This window comes from Anser cygnoides, chromosome 2 (genome assembly GCF_040182565.1).
Source record: "Anser cygnoides isolate HZ-2024a breed goose chromosome 2, Taihu_goose_T2T_genome, whole genome shotgun sequence".
In the NCBI taxonomy this organism is placed as follows: Eukaryota; Metazoa; Chordata; class Aves; order Anseriformes; family Anatidae; genus Anser; species Anser cygnoides.
In genome coordinates, this window is record NC_089874.1 from 84,202,449 (window position 1) to 84,225,009 (window position 22,561).

Genomic DNA, 22,561 nt, shown 5'->3' on the forward strand with positions numbered 1-22,561 from the left:
TAACATCCAGTAATTATTCATGTTGCTTTGAAGCTTACTAGATAACTCCAACACATAAACCAGTTTGTGAGCTTTACACCTAAATCCTGAGCTGACAGTTGATCTTTAAATGAAAGCTGAGTCCTCAATGCCATTTCTTATTTGTAATTCAAACCATCTGCAAGATGGAAAGCATGAAGTATTTTTGATGTGATGTTTAACCATTAAAATGATGTTGTCAAGCAGTCTAGGAACTCTGCTTTATCTGGAATCCAGTCTAAATACATCCTGGATTTAAAATATTTCTTTCAAACACCTCATTGATGAAGCTGGATAGTCATCTTTTAAAACATAGGGATTCACACAAGAGTAACTATTTTAGGCTTCTTCTCTCTGCAGTTCACTGACAGTTAAATAAAGCCTAATTTCTTTCAGGCTGTACTAAAATCTTACCAATAGAAAGAGGAAACATGAGCAAGTGGTAATGGCAAAGCTTTTGGTGGTGGAGAGAAAAATCAGTATTCAAAAAAAAAAAACCACAAAAAACACCAAGGTTTGGGGACCGGGTAAATTCTGATGTTGAGTATCTGATGGGTATGTTAAAGAAGAGGATGATGAAAAATATGGCTGGCTGGATTTTTGACCAGGGCCCAAGAACCATTGTTTTTTTACCTTTTTCTGTTGTATGTGGTATAAAGCTTTGGAAACAAGGCCAGTCCTGTGTTCACTGAGATCTTAAGTCATCCATTTTGTCATGTGGCCAAAGTAGACTTACTTTTTCGTTAATGAGTGGCACAGAAAAGGAATCTTTCCTAAATTATGCAAATAAGAAGGCATCCAGGTTAATGCTTCTTTTGAAAGCAGTAGATGACAAGGCATGGACAGATAGCAAAGTACGAAAGGAATGAAAAATACTAATACACTGTTATCAGGAAAACGCTCCTAATTTACGTGGACCTCTGCATACTGTAAGAGCTAATGTTTGATTTCCAGTCATTAATAATTTTTCAGTAGCTATAAGAAAATAAAAGCATAATTGTATCCAGCTTGTTTTACCATGTATCTTCCAATATATTACCTAGGCATGCATTTTACATTTATCAGGATTTTTCAAATTAATTCAGTATGTTAGAATTTGATAGTGCTGGACAGCCATTGTTGTTTTAAGGATATGTGCTTTGTTTTCTCTAGGTATCTTGGATCAGTCTGCTGTCTGGGTGGATGAAATGAACTATTATGACATGCGCACTGATAGGAATAAAGGGATTCCCCCCTTGTCTCTACGTCCAGCTAATCCACTTGGTATTGAGATAGACAAGTGAGTACCAAATGCCTTTAATACACTTTTTTTTTTTTTTGGCATTTTTCTCTATATATGCCTCTGTAAATTCCAGAAAAGTTTTAATGCTTTATGAGACAGGGAGAGATTTAAAAAAACATGCGTGTGTTAGCTGATGGTATATTTGGGACTCAGAAGAGTTGTTGATGAGCAACAATGTCCTACTTCATAATCCTTATTTTGGATTATCAATTAAAACTGTAGATAATCTAAAAGGCAGATATATTGAACTCCAGTGATGTTTAGTTACAAGGATTGGTAAATAACCTAAGGCTTTGGATTTATACATTGTAGTTATGGAATACTTACTGTTGCATCTGAGTTTCATGGGGCTTTTAGGGATGTTTAGATTGCTATCTGTTGCTAAAATTGCACTGTAAAATGTGATTTATTATACCACAACAACTGGTTTATTTTATTGAAATATTAATAGCATTTTCCAACCCACAGACTCCTTTACTTTTGTTCGTAAGTATGGTGAACTTTATGACTATTTTTTTCTGAAATAGAAACTTTCTTATAAGCGATAAACAGAATCAGAGGGCTTTGAAAAAGACACTGTTAGGGCTCCAAATCTGACGAGTTCATAGTTCTTCATGTGAAGAGATTCATAGAACTGAAGGCTAGGAAAGTTGTTAAAATATTCGATCCAAAGTCTTCCCAACCCAGGCTTTTTTAAACTTCAGTTATTTCTGCATCAATTCAATGATCTGTGATTGTTTTACTGCTTTCTCAGAAGATATCCAGTCTTGATTTGAGGGCATCACATTGAAGAAAATCCAGCGTCCATTGTTACCTTGTTCTGATGGGAAACTGCACTTTTCTCAAAATCTGTATGGAATTTATAGTGAATCTATCATCAGCTTCCAGACTCTGGTTATGCATTTCTTTCCTACTTAAAATACATATTTTTCTTTTCAAATTGCTAACTCATTTTTTTCTAATAAGCTGAAGATGTTGTCTGTTGTCTTTCTCAATAGCCTCTTGGCGTAGCTTCTTACAGATGCTTCTTTCATCTCCTCTTGTTTTACAGTTCTGTTAAAATGGGGACTCTAGAACTGGACAGTATTCCAGAGTCTTACGGGAAGACTTCTTGTGTCTGCTCCCACCCTCTGTCCCCTGTTTGTAAATTCAAGAAATAAAATAATCCTTTTTCAACACAGTGCTACATGGGGAACTAGCAATGACGTATTTGTTAGCTAATTCTCTGAAGTTGCTACTTTTGCTACTGTCATGGCCACTCATTATTGTGTAGCCGTGATCCGGATTCTTTTATCTTAGCTGTATCTTTTTACATTTGTCACTGTTCTGTTTGTTGCTTCCTAGACAAGTTGGTCTTCTTAATCCAGATGACAGAGTCTTTCGTTACTTAACATTTTCACCAACTATTAATAAAAAAAAGTTGGTGACAAAGTTAGCAAGTGATGCAAATACAAATGAAAAAGTAGCGTGGGCTATATTAAAACTTTATGTGTGGATTTTCTCAGGTTTGTTTCTCCACTGGTTGATCTGCTTTTTGATGTTACTGTTGTTTTATTTTTTTTTTGTAATTAGCTAGTTCTTTAATCCATGTGATATATTCTGTTGGCATTGCTAAACACTAACATGTCACGTCTCACATTTTTCAGTGAAGCACTTAATCTTAAAGCCTGTATGATATGTTTTCAAATATTGTACGAAACATTTCTGACTGACGTTAAAACTATTTTTTTCTGCTTTAATTTTCTGTTTGTTGAATGCCCTGTAACAGCTTTTCTATTATTTTATCTGGAATTTAAGTCAAGATAACTTTAAGTTGGTTCTGTTGCATCAGTCGTCTATCTATGTGTTTCTCACAAGAATTCTTTCTGTAAATGCATTGGATATGACAGGTTCTGCTTATTTTAAGAAAACTTTTATTGTAGTACTCAACTACATAACCAAAAGTAACAGTTCTTACAGTCATGACAGCGTGAATTTGATAGATTAAGAATTGTCTCCCAGAAACCTGAAGAGAATCAGTTTAAGATTAGTTTAATTCAAAGTCATTAGTTTGGATGTTTGTTAAACAGGAAAAGAAAAATACCATGTTTTAAAAGTTTTATCTGGAAGCATTAGGGAATAAGCATGTTAATGAAACCTCAGATTTTGCGTGAAAAAGAAAGAAAAAAAAAAAGGAAGTCAGAACTATGTAAATACAGGTAGAAAATAAGAACTCTGGAGTGGGGTTAGGGTGGAGTGGGATAAAGAAATACTTGGGGAAGCATTACATCAAGCCTAGTTCATTGTTTATTCACCTCCAAGTTCACTGGAGGTGAAACATGAAGATTGTGGCAAGCACTGCTGTTGAAAATGACGAGTTTGAGAGAAGAAACACTAGTCAATATTACGAATAGTTGTGGAGGGGAATGAGAATCATGGAGACAGGAAAGAGATGGGGAAAGACATGAAAAGCCTGGGCTGCTCACATACTGCGGGTAACAGCATAGTGTTAATAGTTAAGACTATATATAGATGGAACATCTGCGTGTAACTTTAAGTGTCTCCCCAATGGATTTTTTTCATAATTTTTTGAAAAATTGGAGCAATACAGTGTTTACTTTCATAAAATAATCTTTAATACCATGTTGTTTAGTTAAACATGTTTGCAAGTACTTGAAGTAGAGGGTGGGTGAGGAGGGAGAAATATTTTACAAGGTAGTGAAAAAAATGCAATTATAAATTAGGGAAGTTTATAAGTAGGCTATTAGCATTAACCATTACTAGGCATGGGAATAGTTTATCACTAGGAGTGATAAAAATTGTTGGAATCTTGGGATGTTTTAAAATAAAAGCCTAATATGATAAAGAACAGTTGTGTATAAAAGGAGATTGGACTCGGTAGTATAGCTGATTTCTCCTTTGTTAATACCTTTGGCTTCTTTAAACTATTTTTTAATGTGTGCAAATTGGGATGTACTTCCCTTTTGAAGCCGAACTGTTTAGCATTGGGCTGACTTGGTGGGGTTTCCAACCCCCTGCCTTGCAGCCTGATGGGTGATAAGAAAAGGAAAGGAGTGCCGTGTATTGGTCATACAAACATGGTAAACAAAAGAAGCACTTAAAGAAAGGATCAGAGAGAAAAACAGAGTGAACACCAGTTGTAAGAAGCCGGGATAGGAAAAAGCTAGAGGGGAGCACGCTGAAGAGCAGGCAGGAAGTGGGTAGCCTACACATGGAGAGAAAGAAGTCCTTCCAGAAAGTGGTCGTCAGTCATCAGCAAATGATACAGAAAAGACATCCCGGAAAGAATTAGATCACCTGTCCTGTGCGGTTTATTTTATTTTTAATATAGATTATGCTCAGTTCTAAAAGTTGCGTTTGTGGGCTTTAAAAATGTTTATGGTACTTAGTCCAATTAAAATGCATTTAAAAATTATTCATAGTGTGTGAATTACACAGCTGAGTACTTACTTTCAAGGTGTTGCAATTGGGACAATGAAATACTAGAAAAAAAGGTTCCATAACAGCGCTTTAGTACAACATTTCATTAAACTGCTGGCTGTTATGGGGACAAAAACTTTATTCTGACTCAGTAGGTGTAAGGTTGGAGGTTAATTGTGAATGACTGGAATTTAATGCATACACAGCATCATCTTTTAGCTTGCGAGCTTAACAAGTACTAAGTATTAATAATTTCTACCTGATAAGCCCTTCGTGTTTTCCAAGACCTAATTCCTGTTGTTGTGCCACAAAAATAACTTCAAAAAAAATGAAGGGGAAGAAAAAGAATATCAGTTGCTAAATAACAAAATGAATCATATTGTAATAAAGCTGTATCTTGCTGGTTACAAATCACTATTGAAACATAATCAAGTCACAAATGTGTTAATAGAAGAGTGTTTGCACACATTATTGTCCTGTACACTTTGTCCATGGTTGTATAATTCATAGCCTAGAACAAAGAACTGATCCCATTTTATGAGGTTTTGTTGCACTGCTATCAGTTAGTGCACATTGTGTGCATGCTGTGAAGTACTTCCTTCACAAAAGAAAACAGATATTTAAAATATTTAATCTTTGAGTTCTAGTTTATTAATTTTCAGGATCTATTAAGGACTTAGAGCCTTGATTTTCTATCGCCATCTGGCTTTAAGTGCAAAGCAGGTCTGTGCCACCCTCCACCCCAAGGAATATTCCTGGCTGTGGTGTTAGGGAGATGTAGCCAGAAATCTTTACAGGAGACTTAAATAGCTTGCAGGAAGAAAAATTGTATACCAAGTAGTGACCTCAGTCTGAGAAGTGTGGAAAGTTGGCATGAAAATACTAACAGTAACAGCTATGTTGCAGTGCTTGGGTTGGTGTTCACAGTGTGGGATGGTTACGGGACTATGTTGGTAGGTCATGTCCTGACAAGGATTTTGAGCAGCTCTGGGAGACAATACGTGAGACCTATTTCATAAGAGCACCGGGTGAAATCAGTTGGTGGAAAATTAAGAACTGTGTAAGATTTGTGAATGAACTGCTTGCTCAGATGTGTTGCATACGCTTCTACCCTCTTGCACAACAAGTCCTTGTTTATGTGAAAGGTTCCCTGCTTCCCCTACCTACTCTGTCAGACTAAGTAACTGCAGGCAGACCTGGCGGTAGTTTGAAAAATTTTGAGTATTGTTTGTTGTTTTGCATGTAGCAGAGGTCATTATGGTGGATCCATCTCGTACATGAAAGCAAACGCTGACATGCTAAGTACATTCCACATACTTCTATATCCACCCACTCAATACAGATGCTTCCCTCTTCCCACGCCAGCTTCCAAAACAGTTCGTCTGGCAGGAGGAAGAGATGATCTTACGCTGCCACCTAACGGCAAGCATCAGCTTGCTGCCCTGAGATGGGAAAAGACTTTCTGGAGGCTAGGATAATGTATTTATTTTTAAATGGAGCATACGGAAACTCAGCAGTTTCATCCTTGAATATAAGGGGCTCGTGGAAACTTTTATCACAGTGACACCAGAGGAAAAAAATGTGGAAACTAGGAGAGAGATGCAGGATATGTGTCACACTGTTATGACGCTAAAAGTATAGTAACACTTACTGCTTATAAGGCTGATGCATCAGTTTCAGCTACCTACTTATTAATTTCTTCGTAGATTTTTCTCATCACATTCTGCCATTACTCAGATATGGTTGTCATTTTGTTGTCATATTTCTGATAAACCCAGCACTGCTAGAGAGTCATTGCCGGTGCGCATCCTTGTCTTTTTGCTGGCGGAGAGACCCTTGTTAACACCTTTTGATTCATCGTGTTTAGTCTACTCCAGTGTCCTCTATGCTGGCCTTGTTGCATGTATGATTAACGCAGCACAGCTGGTCCTTAGCCTGCTTCTAGGAGTCTGGCTGGTACCAGACAGAGGGGGAGTGCACAACAGCCCTACTTTGAGCTTGTTTATGCTGGTTGGTATTCAGAACCTGTGTTTATTTAAAGTTGCTCCTTTTGACCTATAAACTCCTGTGGAATTGAGGTTCAAGTTACCTTTTGGTGGCTGTATCCTGTTCTTGGACCTGCCTTTAATCTGTATATGTTGCCACGCATGCTGGAAAACATACTGTGAGACCCTGGGAGCAAATAATCTTTACAGAAAACTTACAGTTTGCTAAGCTGCATTCATCGTCAAGCTCTGTTCGTTTGTATCCATTTACTCAAGAACTCTGCTGTTAAATTGTGACTGGTCTGGGATGTGATTTATCTACTGAGATCACAGCTGATCTTAAACCGCTGGAGAATATAAACGCTCTGTATATGCACAACTTCTGTAGTAAAATTTGCAAGACCTTATATATGCTGTGATGTTGAATTACGGAGTACTAGGCTATACAGAACCTAAGTTTGGGGTCATGGAGGGAGGGACTTGTATTGTTGGGTAGGTGTGACAGAAGGGAATTGGTTGTGCCTTATGAAGTTTGAATCCAAACTACATGTGCGTGCCCTTTATGTGGAAGCAAGGACCGTTTTGGGGCACTGCATGACAGTATTAGATACAGCCAAAATAAGTTTGAGGAATGTGAAAGTATACAGTGGCTTGAAACCATTTTTTTTGTATTACAGTTATCTCATGAATATCAATAGTATGTAAAGTTTTAATTTCTTTTGTATTTTAAATTGTTTCCTAATAGTTCTGATGGATAAATAAGACTACTTTAAAATGTTAGCTAGAACTTTATTACCAGATCTGGTTTTGCTTTAAGCAAAATAGTCTGCCTAGCAGAAAGTATATAAATCCAATATGTTTACCCTTGCTGAAACTCTAAAGGTAGGGAAATGCATAGAGTCTTCAAAGATGGTAAATTTACCTCTTCTTTTTCTTTCTGGGTTCATTTTCTGGTTGTAATTCCTTTTACAGTTATTGCTTTTTAATCAATGATAGAGTATTAAGAGTTGCTTCCTGAATTGACTTCTGTAGAACTAGCAAATCCACCGAAAATGATAAACAATTTCTTTGCGTGCTAGCATGAACTCAGCTTTTGCTACTAGTTCATGTTCACCCCATGATGTTGAAATGAGTAAAACAGAAATACTTTTCCAAGTCACATATGTGCTTGTTTATAAGTAAATGGTAAGCAAATTTTCATGAGAACAACTTCCAAGGACTTATTTATTTAATTTGCTAATGGAAGTTAATGAAACAAACTTGTGTGTGTATGGAGTCAGTCTCTTTTCAGATGCATCTGGCCAGACATTGCAGAAATACAGTCGCTTTCAGTTTGAACTTCTTAGTGAGCAGCTTGTTGTGAAGACAGCTGTAGCAAGTCATTTCAAGCTACCCATATCTGTTAGTGGAAAAACTACTGGTAAAATTTATGATTGAAAATAAGTGTAACATGCTATAGAGTAAAACGTATTGTTAACGTACCACACACATTCACGTTCATGTTTCTACTCTGTTGTGACTATGTCTAAAATATGTCCAGACAGATAAAAGCACCCATAAATGCATTGCTAATTTATGATTCTACACAAATACATCTGCTGGAAAAAAGCTCCCAATAACTTTTCAATGCAGTCAAACATCAAACTGAAAAAAAAACTTTGTTTCTCTCAGACATTCTGTGGGCAAAACTCATTTGCAGGAATTTATTACATCCCTAGCTAAATAAGTGATCTCTATCTCAACTTATGTGTTTTTTTTTTTTTTTTTCTTTCCTAGGAATTATATAGCTTATGTTTAAGCTTAAACTGTCATGCATATGTCTTGCAATCTTGTAGTAATAAGTAGCATTTGGTAACAATATATTTGTTGAGTGGCTGTGCTTTTTGTGTTATATCTATTTCTGTTGGTTTCTGAGGAAATATATTGAAGTTCTGAAAAATCGAGCAAAATTCTGTTTCTGTATCTTGTATGTGCATTTATGTGGTACTTGCAGAAGAGTTCTGAGTCTCAAAGCAACAAAATGACTTTTTGTTGTTCTTGATTTTGTTTTTAGCATTTTAAAAATGTACCACATATGGATTTAATATAAAAGATTTTTTGGGCAGCCATGGGATATATCACATGTGAAATATTGTACTGTAAATTCTTATGCCTGGTAGCACTTTTGAGTACTTTAAAAAATAAGCTATTGTCTTAAAATGTATTTCAGGGAAGAATAGATTAAAGTTTTCTTCTAGTGAGCATTTTCTGCTCACTAACTCGTTTTAATGAAAGTCAAGGTCATTGATAATCTTTAATCTTACTGCTTATGCTTATAATTTTATATTGCATTATTGCTTTTTTTCATTGAGCTTAGAGAAATATTGGGACCTTCCTTGTTAGCTGGTGCATTCGTTTCTCACAGTTTTCCCTGTCTCCCTAATTCTCATATCTGTCACCGCTTATCCTTGCATTGCATTTGACTTTTTTTCTGAACATTAAAAAAAAAAAAAAAAGTTTCATGCCCTTGCTATAATCAGGTGCTAGTGATGAATGATTTCTGTGCCATGTCATTATGTATGTGGTCCTTTTTACCTGCTTGTGTGAAAGGCCATTTGGATATGAATAGAAACTTATAGAGAACAACTTTTATTTCTGTATAATTGTACTTTTTAATGTGCCTGCCTTTAGATTTACTTCATTTAATTTGCTTTTTGCTTTTTGTCATAAAAACAGCCTTAGCCATTGCGAAATATGTCTAGAGTACAGAAAAACCAAGCATCTTTCTAACAAAACATCACTTTGATGTCCATTCAAATGTCTTTTTGTACATTTAAAATTAATTTCCAGTAGCTGATCCCATTTGCCAAGTTTGATCCTAAATGCAAAGTACCACAAGTTTGCATTTGTGTATAATATTCTTTGTATAGCAGAGTTCACCAAGCTTGTGAACATCAGAGAGGGATATTATTGACTTTTGAGTTTAAATTTGTGATCTCCAAATTAAATAATGCATTTTTAAACTACTTTGGCTTAATTAATTTCTGAAGTTGGAATGCAGCTGGTGGTAAAGAACAGTGGTGCGTGTACCTGGTGACGTATTAGGACTGCATGGTGGAATGAATATGGGCCAAGTGTTAAATGTGTGTCTGGACTGAGAGAAGAATATTGTCATGTTTTCATCAAAAAGTGATTTAACTTTTTTTTTTTTCACTGACTTAAAATGAATGGAATACATTTTCTGTATGAGTATCTTAGAAACTACTTGTAGTTTCAAAAATGCCATTGCAGAGAATCTGCTTTCACAAGGAATTGGCTCACATGCTTTCTCTACGCAGCATAAGACTGTATAAAAATAAACAGAACATGCTATTTCTCAGTTGACACATGCCCACTTCTCCTTCATGTTTTGTATACTATCAACGGGCAGAACAGTGTATTCTGTTTTGCAAGAGGATAATTTTAACTAAGGATTTTTATATACTGGAAGTATGCTGTGTCATCTTTCACATGTCCATTGGACTTCTGCTGCAAATGGGCCTTTAGACAGTGATGGTACAAGACCACTTACAAGCTGTCAACCTGGTGGTGTCCTGTGGTTTTAAAGTTAGACAGATATTAGGGTCTCTATATCGTGGATTATAGAGAATATTCTCTACTCTGCTTGATGCAGTGATTTCCCCTTTTAAAGGATAGATTTAACTTAGAATACATTCAGTATTTATGGTCCTGCGTTTGAATATTAGTAGTATTATAGAGAGTTTGTCCCATTTTCTCAAGACAGCAGTTCTCTTTCTTTAGAAACATTTTGTATAGACAAAACTTTCTTACATATGCACAGTGGTGAAATCAAAATGATACAACTAATTTTACTTAGAGTTGATTTCTATCTTTTCTTTCCTGATCACGTTATGTCTGCAATACCAGATTTATTTTCACAGTGAGTTGCAAATTTGTATTTACATTTTGCTGGAACATGAGCTGTTGTTTTATATGACTTTTTAAATTGTAAGCTGTTTACCAGAATAAATCTCACTGAAGAAATAAATATTCATTTTTCAGAGGCAGATTTCCTCAAAAAGATTTAGAGGCACTGTTCCCTGGGATGAGTGCTGATTTCACAAGTGAAAACTTCTCTGCTGCCTGGTACCTGATTGAGAATCATTCAACAACAAGGTTTGCTGCTATTATATAAATTATTGTTTTAATAATATCAAGTAGATTTGCATTTTCGTTGTAAAGTAGATGTGTCATTGGTGATTGACATTAAAGTAATAGGCCTGTAGTCTCTACTGCCTGTGGTATTTCTGTTTGGGTAGGGACTTGAATCAACAAAGCCAATTCTCTCAGTGTGGATAGGAGGAGAACTTCAGTTTTAACCAGAGTTAATTTGTGGCTTTTTTTTTTCTGTGCAAGATGGCAGTTGCGTTGCTTCAGGCTAAATCTCATTATGAGCCAAGAAGTCAAGAAGCACGGCCTTAAGTGGAAACTCCAGGTGTTAACTTAAGTCATGACTATGACTAGAGGGTCAGGATGAGGGCACTGAACAGATTAAGAGTAAAACTCTTATCAGTTAGCTTTCAGTCAACTCCTGTAGAAAATTCTACTGCAGAAAGAAGATGGACAAGTGAGTAAATCTTTAGGGAAAGTCTTAAAATATTGATGATTCTTCATTGTTGTATCTATCTCATAATAATGTGTACTTACATGGATAGATTACATATGCATACTTTTGCATGTATGAGTTCTGAATTTTGTCTGATGGTGTTCAGATAATATGTGAAGGCATTTTTACCAGAGAGGGTGAGTTCTGCTTTCTGCTGGTTATTCTGATTAGTGTTTTGAAGGGAAACAACACTACAAATTTATTTAATATTTTCTCATAATCTAATGGTAGAAACAAATGTTTGCTGTTGTTGTTTTTTGAGGGGGAGGAGATTTTTTTTGCTTTAAGAGCTCAAAAATATATTCATTAATATGCCTGGGAAATAATTTGCTCTCAGAGCGATAAATAGTGGGGCCAAAACAACAACAAGGGACCATTATTAATGAAAACACACACAATGATAGCATCTTTTGAAATCAGGTAACTAAAAGAAGGATGATTCAAAATTAACTGTATTTATCACAACCTGGTAACTTCTTCAGTGACCATTAGGTTTTTAAAAAGTTTGGGAGACAAATTAAGAAAGAACAGACAACTTTTAATGTAACTATGTTTAAGAAGTTTGCCTGAATCTTGGCCCTTTTGGTGTTCATTCATGTGGGTACCATGGCACTGCCTGGAGAGATGTAGGACAGATCAGGAGTGATTACAAATTCTGGGTACAGTGGTGAAGAACATGGAAACCCAGGTATTTTCTTTTAATTATAGATGAAATTGAAAGGTTCAGGTAGTAATGGATGCATCCTGTAGGTTCACAGCTGGCTGTAGGACTGGTTTCAGAGGCAGCATGTTTTGCTTCGGTAGGCATGGATCTTTCTTTAAAGAATAAAAACTGTCAGTGAGAAATGGGATTCAATTGAAAAAGTGGGGTGGGAACATTTTTGCCAGTGGGCTTGCAACTTGGTGACAAGGACTTGCAGTTAGGTATATCAGGGTAACAACTTGCAGTCAGCTGAAGGTACAGAGTGCTATATGTATGTGTCTCCTTGGAGAAGATTTTAACATCCCTAGTATTTGCTGGAAGGGCAATGTTGCAGGATTCAAGCAGTCCAGGAAGCTTGTGGAGAGTTCTTGGAACCCTGGGTTAGGCAACAGCAGCACAGACAAGGATCTGGTGTTTGTAACATGCCATAAATACCAGTTGGCGGTCCCAGTACAAATCATCTTCTGGGGTGTATCGCCAAGGCAGGGTTATGTAAGATACGGGGATAATTATTCTGCTTGGCATTATTTTAGCTGCAGCTGAAGTGCTCTGCCCAGTTTTGGCCACTGCTGTAAGAAAGGTGGTAGCTGATCACAAAAATAAAAGTATATAAATGTCTGTGGGCATATAGCTTGAATGAATTTAGTGCTGGTAGAAAAGAAAGAATTAATACAGAATGCGTGTTCTGAAAGATGTATTGGCAGTTCAAGAGTAGATGTCAATTGTTCTTGGTTTGCTAGGAATAGAACAGCTGACTCAGTTTGCAGCAAGGGAGATCTAGGTTACATACAGATTAAAAATGATATTAGATTGCATAAGACCTGGAACCAAGTAACTTGGAAAGCTGCAGAATCACCGTCACTGGAGGCTGTTGAGATTTGCTTTGATGGGTGCCTGTCATAGGTGACTAAGGTACCTTTAAGGATGCCTTGGATCCAAAAAGTGGATTAAATGATTTTTTAGAATTGATTACATGACTCTTATTACCATAGAATGTGTACAAAAGCATAATGTGATGGTTATATCTCTAATATGACAAGGTGTCAGCAAAAATACTGATATTTTCCGGTCATCACTACTGTGAACTGATACATTAGCTTGTATGGCCCCTTTTTACCTTGTACTATGACAGTGGTTCAGTGCCTTAAAATCTGGTCTGATGTGAATGTGAAGCTTCCTGTTAAGAAATATTTTTAACATATTTTTTTCCAGTATCAATTTAAGTTCGTAATCTTTCTGGGCAAAGGAAAGTCTTTGAATATCAACAGCTTCAAGTCATGTTCCCCTTGTTCTAGTGGAATAAAAAGGTTCACATTGACTTAGAAAATTTGAATTTAAGTCTTAGTGTTGAAGGTCCAAAAGCCGTGAAAAACTGTCAACAGAAAGAATGACTCAAAGGGTAGGATGAAACTAATCATGCATTGAATCTAATCATAATTTTATTTTAAGAAGCAAAATTGTTTTTTTCCCACTTCAGAATGTCTAGTTTTAGATATATTCTATTCTGTTGCTGTTAATTGTTGAATTATCTTGCCCGTATGATTTGTGCCGTTGTTCCAGAAATACACAGCAATGGTTTAGTTCTCGTCCTCTGTGTAACCTCAGGTATTAGGAGTGCTAAATGTGTGGTGTGCTGATGTTTTGGTTAGCTTATGTATGTTTTTTCCTTGAAGGAAGTTCTTTTTTAAGCAATCAAAATAACATCTTTTTTTTTTCCCCTCCCTGGCAACAGCCTGACAAATAAAAATAAACTATTTAGACATACTATTAGATCATCAGATAACATGAAATAGTGCTTAAAAAGAGAACCGTGCAGATTTTTGTTACTTTGAAAATGCTGCTGGTAAGTACTTCTCGTATGCCCAAGTAGAGTAATCCAGCCGTTGGGTAATGTGGTTTCTGACCAGCAGATGGAAACAGGAAATAAAGTAAAATGATGTGACATTATTGGTATGAAAAGTAAAATGCCTCTAAGTGCACCAGTGTTCTTGTCTCCCAGCAGGTGGTGATAGCCTTCTTGCTGCCTGATCCAAAGCTTGTTCTTGTTTTGTAATACATATCTTTTTCTACCACAGCTTAAAACAGACAAAAACTATCAGTGGAGTTGCTTTGTATCTTTATTTCTTTACTCCATTGTTTTTTCTCTATACTCAGAGGTATGGTGCACTTTTTCATCTGTCTCTTTTGTCTTAGGGAGATCACTTTGTCCTGCAGTTAGGAGAAAAGACTTTTTTAAGAATGAAAGTCATGCATTTGTATTTCTGAGCTTCTTTGTTGTGGTGTTTTTATGAGTCTCAGCAATGTAACTAATGAGATCATATTGCACCTGCTTGCAAGAAATAAAAAATTGAAATCAAATATAAACTGGTCTAGAAACATTAGGAAACCAAGACAAAAAGAAACATACTGTATAAATAACAATGATAAATTGGATATTAATATTCTACTTCAAAGCATCCTTCAAAAAAAAAAAAAAGGAAGTGGACTACATATGAAAACACAATTTCATAAAGCAGAAATTCGTTCAGTTTTTCTTTATTTTTTGCATCAATATTCTGTTCAATTCTGAACTGCATTTGCAAACCAAAAATAAAAATGTTGAAGGACTTCAGAAACTGAAAGTGAAAAGGTTTGGGCTAAACTGCAGAGTTAAACATGTCATTATAAACATTACAGTAGTTGATCTAGTATACTAAGTGTAGTGATTTATTATTGCAGATTTAATATAAAAAAGCAGTTAGCTAAGAGCAATATTGCATATTTAGAAGAATTTCTTAACTAATTTGTACCATAGAGAAGTCTATTCCATCATAAGCAGTAGGAACTGCTTTTAGGATTGAAAATTTTTAAAAAGGCACAAAAATATACAGACTAACAGTAAATTGTCATTCTCAGGAAGTAAACTGGTTTAGCAATTACTCTTTTTAATAGTTTATGCAACAATAGCTGTCTTTATTTTCTAAGTAACTTGTTCTATTTATTCGTTAGGTGACCTTAGTTGTTTCTTGAATGTCATGGTGTTTTTTTGTTTTCAGTTTTGATCAGCTCAAAACAGCTGTTGTGAACTTGAAGAAACAAGCTAATAAGAAAAATGAGGGGAGTCTGGCTTATGTGAAAGGAGGTCTCAGCACATTTTTTGAAGCACAAGATGCTCTGTCAGGTAAATTGTACTTACTAAGCATGCTATAAGAGAGAAGATAGTATCTACATGTATAGTTGGATTTAATATTAAAAATACTGTTCTTTGCATTTTTTTCTGAAAGTGTATGAGTCTGAAATCTGTGTTATTTTGGTCACAAGCTGGGACTGACTAGTTTATTGTTGTGGTGTATTTGCAAATAATCGCACCAAAAGTATTTGACAGGAATTAGAGGCTTTTGTTGGAGCTGTATATCCCACAGATCCAGAAAAGTGGGGAATTATGGAACTAAATGTGATACTAAGATGATTTACAAACTATAGCAACATAAAAGTTTCTATTTCATGATGCCTTATCTCATAGTTAATTGTGATATTTACATACATATTCAATGCACTCAGATTTAGGAAATCAGCCTTTATATTCCGCTTACTGGAGGGGAAAATGCAGCTCTGTAGAGAGATTACATTAATTTTCTGTGCCATTTTATATATATACGTGTATATATATATATATGTAAATTTGTGTATTTACTTAATGCATAAAATGTGTGTGGACTAAGGATTGTGTTGGCTAAGAAATTGTCTGTGCAGGGCTTATCCCTAGGAGGTTTGACATTTACTATTATGCTGTATGCATGTATACAGTACAACTGCTTTGTATTGCAGGATTACCACTTGTGATCCTGTGTTATGAGTACTGTGGAGTGAGTGAATTTGGATCTATCTACTCATAGCCTCAGCCAAGCTAGCACTTCTGTTGGTTTTGGGAGCCCTGCTTTGGAGAAGCGCTGGTTTTCCGTTGACCCCCTTAGAGGCCACTCACTAACCATCTGTTAGCCACTTTTGCCTCTCAGGGAGAAGGGAAATCATTATGAGGCATTCTCTAGCTAGCTCTTTTTAACCAAATTTTTATTAAATTCTAAGAATGCCCATTGGTAGTAGGCTAATTTTTGTAGTAGTCTTCAATATCCTGAAAATCTGAAATGCTATTTTATAAAAATAGTTCAAAAACATAAATAATCTTGAAAAAATATTGAAATGCGACCTTTTTTTTTTTTTTTTTTTTTTTCAACCAAATCTGCTTAACATATAAAGCTTATAAATACTCTAAGGTTCAGAGTTCTGTTTCCCAACAGTTACTGCTATGGGAAAAAAAATCAGTGCTGGTGGGCATACGTGTTATCTTGTAAGATTATTTTTTGGACTAGCAAAGGCTTAGTAGGATTTACAGAAAGCTAATGCAAACCATGAGTGTTGTGACTTTTTAGAAAGAGCACGAATTAGTGGTTTTTTTTCTTGTCCCATTTTTAAAGTGTAGGCTTCTTGCCTCTGGAAACCGATTGCCTGAAAAATGGAGAGGCCAGAAAGGTAGCTGGAATATAAAAAACACTAATAAAATGGTAGGGAAAGCAATCTCTATTTCACTGAAAATGCTCTGTTCTGAATTTTAAAAATGGTGATAGATTTAATACTATTTTGCATCTCTTATCTGTAACAGTGTTTAATTTACCTAAAATTAGATTTCATCCATGCAGTCCTTCAGATGAATTATGCACTCAAAATGGGATGACTCGTGGTTCTTGGTGCCACTTTATGTCTGTAACCAAAATGGCTTGTTTTGTCTTTCTCATAGTGATCTCCCTGAAGTATTCAAAAGGAAGCAGACTTGTATCTTGTGTTGTTATAAACAGTGCATTAAAATAGTGCTAAGAGAATGACCTTGATGTTGTTGTAGAAGAAATTTAGAGACTTGAAGTCTTACTCCTTTACACATTCACAGTTATAACACTGGAGTTCAAGGAACTTTAAAATCAATGTAATATTTAGTTCTCAACTTCTGAGACCACATTCTTAATGAGGATGCATTACAGGTCACAGCTTCCTTCTATAGCATTTTAATATGCATTTCTCTTTTGAATTTTCCCATTAATTGCCCATGCAGAAAGGGTTTGGATTCTTTTCAGTCTAAAAAAATTATTTTTGAGGGATTCTAGCTGGAAAAAAATGCATATCTTTTGAGAGACTTGTACCTGTGATAGTTAAAAGCAACAGCTAAGTTGGATGAGGAGAGAGTTCCGGTGGCAGCAAAAAAAAAGGGTATCTTTGACACCATCCCCCAGCTCTCCTGCCAGATGTCAAGGCTTTTCTCGAAAGCATTTGGTCACTGCATTTTCCTCAAAGGAAGGGTGAAAAGAATTCAGCATAGAGCATTATTAGCATTGTTTTGAAGAAACAGCTCTGATACAAAATTAAAAAAAAAAGGCAATCAAAATTAATTCTAGGTACGCAATTAAGAAATTCAAGCTCTTCAACAGAACAAAATTAAAAATCCTATTATACTCTGGCTTGACAGCAGTTGTATGAGACGATATCATGCCATTTTCCTGCCTATACAATGGTGAATTTGTGTTTTATTTTCTCCTTTAGAAAAAAGATGCAACAAGAATTTGTATGCATGTAAACAAAACTACATCAAGAATAGTTTGTTTGAAAGCTGAAAGCTGGCTTCAGCACAAACTCTTAGGGACGCAGCCTTGGTTCTGTGAACTTTCATTGTTTGTTGCTGAGTATACGACTGTTACAGATGAAAAGTGACTGAAGGGAAAATCATTATTAATTATATCTATATCAGTCTTCCAGGGTAGTTTCAATGTCCTGAACTGCTTGGTCTGGGATTTTTGGGGGTGTGTGTTTTTTGTAATATTTTGGTTTTTTAATTCACTTCCTTTGGGAAGATACGCTAAAATCTCATGTGTTTTCTGAAGATACATTTCTGTTGGTGGGGAGAAACTTAGGCACTTGATTTTCCTCTCTAAATATCATAGAACACTTTTTCCAACCCCAATGATTATGCTTTATAGACTCTAGGTCAGCTCCATTTCTGTGTGGGATTTTGTCGTTGTATATCGGAGCCATCAGTGTATGGTTGTTTCTCCTAGTTCTCCTTGAATTGGTATCAGATGTTACTTTTTGTAGGAAGATCACTTTTAAAAGTGTAGCACTTGCTCTACCAAGTGTTTCATATTCATCTATTTGCACATCTTTTTTACATTTATACACGCTTTTGTAACTCATACACTGTTAACAATGTTTACTGCAAATATATGAAATTAATCAAGGAAATTGCTCCCTTTTTGAGCAATTGATCAGTGAATCGCTCACTTTTAGTGTAGCTTTTTTCAGTAGCAGGGATCAGTGAGATCGGTCTGATTTTAAGTGTGCCATCAGACTGCATTACCCGTTTACATTACTTTTAATATTTTCACAAGCATGCAACAAAAACCATAAAACGTTATGCCAAGATGTTTACTATACCATGCAAGTTGAAAGCGTTTACTAAGAAAATAAGAGGTCAAATAGGTCAGAACCCTTGGTCTAATTTCTTGGAAAACAGAATTGTCTTATCAGATCTACACGTCTCGTTGTCTGTTAGCTTGGCTAACAGTTTGACAGTGACTTTGTCGCAGAGGAGATGTTCAACAGGAAGTTTATTTCGTCAGCCGAAGGGAGCCATAAACTGAGCTGAGGGGAACTGGGCTTACCTCAACTTGATCCATTTGTCAGCATCAGGGAGTTCAGCTGATTTATCTCCTGTAAGTCTAACCGCAACCTAGAAAGCAGCATTCCTCAAGGGGCTACTATTTATATGCTTGGAGAGATGTAATATTTTATTGTCATGAGTAAATCACGTACAACACAGAAGTCTCTGGAAAGCTAGAAAATTAATTTACTTTGAATATACTTTTTCAGAAGTGCTCTTTAGAAACCCTGGGCTCCACAGTTTCTTCTCATTTAAGTGACAGGAGGAAATTAGGGAAACGGCCACTTCAGTTGCTCAATTATTCAAAAACATGCAAGTATGACACCCATATTGGCAAGCAAGGACGTCGTTGTGTTTTCTTTGAAACATAGATTTATTGAACAAATTTGAGGTTTAGTTTTGATGCTCTAGTTTGTCATGGCAACAGTTCTGGTGCAATTACAACTACAAAAATTTTATGTGATCTTCAGAAAAAAAAAAATCTATAGAGACAAAACACTGCTGGCTACCACAGCTCTATTACTTTTTTCCCCTTTCCTCTCCTGTTCAGATACTTCGCCTGTGGGAAAGACTGTTTGATGGGATACTTGGACCATGAGTGTCCTTTTGTCTAATATCTTACCTAATACATAAGCTAGGGTAATGCTTACCTGTCTGAAATGATCCTGTATATCTGGTCAGTGCCTCTTGGTTTCTTCCTATAGAAATATTTTTGCATTTCACTGTTTACAGCCCATTTGAGGATGAGAATGTCAGTGATGCAGGATCTGATTCAGTGTGAATAAGCGTATTCCGTTGGCTTTATGTCTGTTTAATTCAACTCTTCTGAAACTAAAACAAAAGAAACCACTATATCTATATTCAATTCTGAGTCAGACTGGGAATTTGGGAAACTAAAAACTGTTGTTTATCTGCCATATACGTATCTCTTTGATTCCGTTTTTTAAAGTGTTCTTCAAAAGCAGGTTTTGATCAAACTTCACATTTTTTGAGCTCCGGGGTACTGGAAGGAATGAGGAGTTATGTCATGTGTGAATTTAAAGAGAGTACCTACAGCCAATTTTTCATAAGCGATTTTGTTGGCAAATTAATTAGACTGACTGACTAATGTTGAAGTGTTTTTTACATCACTACTTCTTATCTCAGTTCACTCTTCTATTTTGTCCAACTAAATGCTAGTCTACAACTGGTTTATTGAGTGTTACGGCATCAGACAGTTGCACCAGATTTTGCTGTTGTCATGTTCCTGTTTTGTAGCATCTAATTCACATTTTATTGCATATTGCATTTTTGAACTACTTCAGTCTCATATACATTTTCCCAAATGGCGTGATTTTTTTTAGACGCATGCATTTGATTAAACCAAATTCAAACACATGATGAGTACCTGAGTCCTATGCAGCTGACTTGTTATAGCTAGAATAGGTCTGCGTTGAGTGCTTTTGGTGTGGCAGATGTCTATTAATGTTATTTTTGTCCTCCTGCTTTCAGCAGTAAAATGTAGTCTTCAGAAGGTAAGAACAGTGTAACGTTATGGCTACTAATTTTAAATATAGAGGTTCATAGAGGTCAAGAAAGAACAGGGCTATGGAAGCAAGCTGCCCGGAATAAACAAGGCTACTGCATTTATCTGGCATGTATCTGACAGCATGTCAGCCACTTCAAAGTTACAGTTTACATGCACGCTTGTGCCTCACAGTAGGTGTAGCTTATTAAAGAATTAAGATCATGCCTCTTAGTAACCATGAAGCAGTAGCTGATGTGCTTTTAAGTTCACTGTGTGGCTTTCCCAGGGATGCTCATTGCTGGAGGTTTAGGGTATCCTTGTGCTACATTATACATATGCTGAATAAGGGCAAAATGTGAGGCAATGACAGAGCAATTGCTTCTTATTGCTTTTTGGGCCTTCACATGTAGGCTCAGTGGGGAAATGAAGAATTGTTTCTGATTTAAGTTTCTTTGTTGAAAACTTGTGTTCTGGTATCGTAATGCTAGAAATAATAAGAACAGGAGCTTGCAATGTGCAATATAAGCTGAGATGGAGATGACCTGATAAAGGATTGCAGGTAAAATATGTAAATTGTGATAAGTAGTTTAGTCTCAGGTGGATGCTGCCTCTCTATACAAAGACAACAATCAATTTCTGTAGCAGACCAATTATTATTTTAATGCAATTTTGCTTAAAAAAGCAAAATTTACTGACCATGTTTGAAAAAAGACTCGAACTTCCCCTTCATACAGCTTCTAGCATAGTGTTTTCTAGGGATTTTTTTTTTAGTGTCTCAAGAAAGAAGTGGTCTTATTTGCCTACAGGAAAGCTGGGGAGGGACTCCTTGTCAGGGAGTGTAGGGATAGGACAAGGGGGAATGGCTTTAAACTAAAAGAGGGTAGGTTTAGATTAAATATAAGGAAGAAACTCTTTACTATGAGGGCGGTGAGGCCCTGGCACAGGCTGCCCAGAGAAGCTGTGGATGCCCCATCCCTGGAGGTGCTCAAAGCCAGGCTGGATGGGGCTTTGAGCAACCTGGTCTGGTGGGGGGTGTCCATCCCCATGGCAGGGGGATGGAACCAGGTGGTCTTTAAGGTCCCTTCCAACCCAAACCATTTTGTGATTCTGAGAAAAAACGAGAAACAGCAGGGATTATAATGATGGCTTTTAGCTACTGTCTGGCTATCGTGTTCTATTAAATTGTTTTTTTCAGGTAAATGAATTTATTTGTTTTTGCATTTGAAAAATACAAGGAATCAAAAAGAAAGATTAGTTTTGCACTGCAGTTTTCAAGTAGTAAACATTGCAGTTGGTAAAAAGTGTGCAAAAATGACCTATGATTAAAATTGGCCAGACCTACAGGCCATCTAAACAGCTTAATTTCATCTTGCATCATTCCATTCTGATTCCAGTATAGATTTAGCAACATTTAAAAGCTGCTTTTATTTCTACCATTAGTTTTCACAGATGCAGGAGGGTTAACACTGTGTCAGTAAAAAGAGAAATAGCATTTTCCATGCTCTGAGATTCTCAAGTATCCTGGCATGGGCCTGGGTCCAGTCCTGGAATTTTAGTAAATCTATAAGAAGAGCAGTAAACCATGTTTTCATATCTGTTTCTGAGATAGTTCTCTGGAAATGTCACACTTGCTTAACTTTGCTCTCACATAGGTTATATTTATCAGGCCTCACAATGTTGTTAGACTGTGATGTTTGGTCTCCTGTTTGCATAAAAATTCTCCTTCTAGCACTGTGCCTTAGGGTTTTTTTCTATCTTAAGTGTGGCCATTTTCTTTGTGTTTTTTTTTGCCACCGTGTTGAGTAAATAAACTTGAAAAAGTAAATGCTAGAGAAACAAAACACAAAAAAGCAATTAAAGAGAATACTACGTTTACTTCAATATTTTGTGATTTTGTCTTGGCTTAGCAATGTTTATCAAAATAAAGCCAAGTTTGCCTTGCAGTTCACAAAATTATCCGGAAATCTCTGGAAAAAAAAATTATTCATAGCAGTACAGACTACTGGCCGTAGTAACAAACTTTATTTTGGGGAGGTTTACATATTGTGATGTTTTATCAACACTGTTCATGATATGCTGTTTTTATGTATTGCCTTATGCATTATATACAGCTATGCACTCCTGTTGAATCCATTCAGATGAGTTTTTACCCTGTGTAGGGGTGCTGTCCTTATCAATAGTAACCTTATGTTTAGTTCAAATTACAGAAAATCCTTAAAACTTTTTTTTAAAAAAAGAAACTAAAGACATTTTTATTCAGGCACTGGCATGAATCTTGGAAGCATGTTAACATGTCCTCCATCCCTCCATTACTTTTCT

At 36.0% G+C, this 22,561-nt stretch overlaps 1 protein-coding gene across 4 annotated transcripts in view; it reads left to right on the forward strand.

The window, feature by feature from the left end:
• EXOC2 (exocyst complex component 2) overlaps window positions 1-22,561 on the forward strand; it is a 131,875-nt gene that overhangs the window by 18,207 nt on the left and 91,107 nt on the right. For all 4 annotated transcript variants that reach the window (XM_048076106.2, XM_048076107.2, XM_066992545.1 and 1 more), the window contains 3 exons: window positions 1,171-1,297; window positions 10,747-10,860; window positions 15,089-15,213. In XM_048076106.2, coding sequence (XP_047932063.1) covers window positions 1,171-1,297; window positions 10,747-10,860; window positions 15,089-15,213 — 366 coding nt within the window. The remainder of the gene's footprint in view (window positions 1-1,170; window positions 1,298-10,746; window positions 10,861-15,088; window positions 15,214-22,561) is intronic.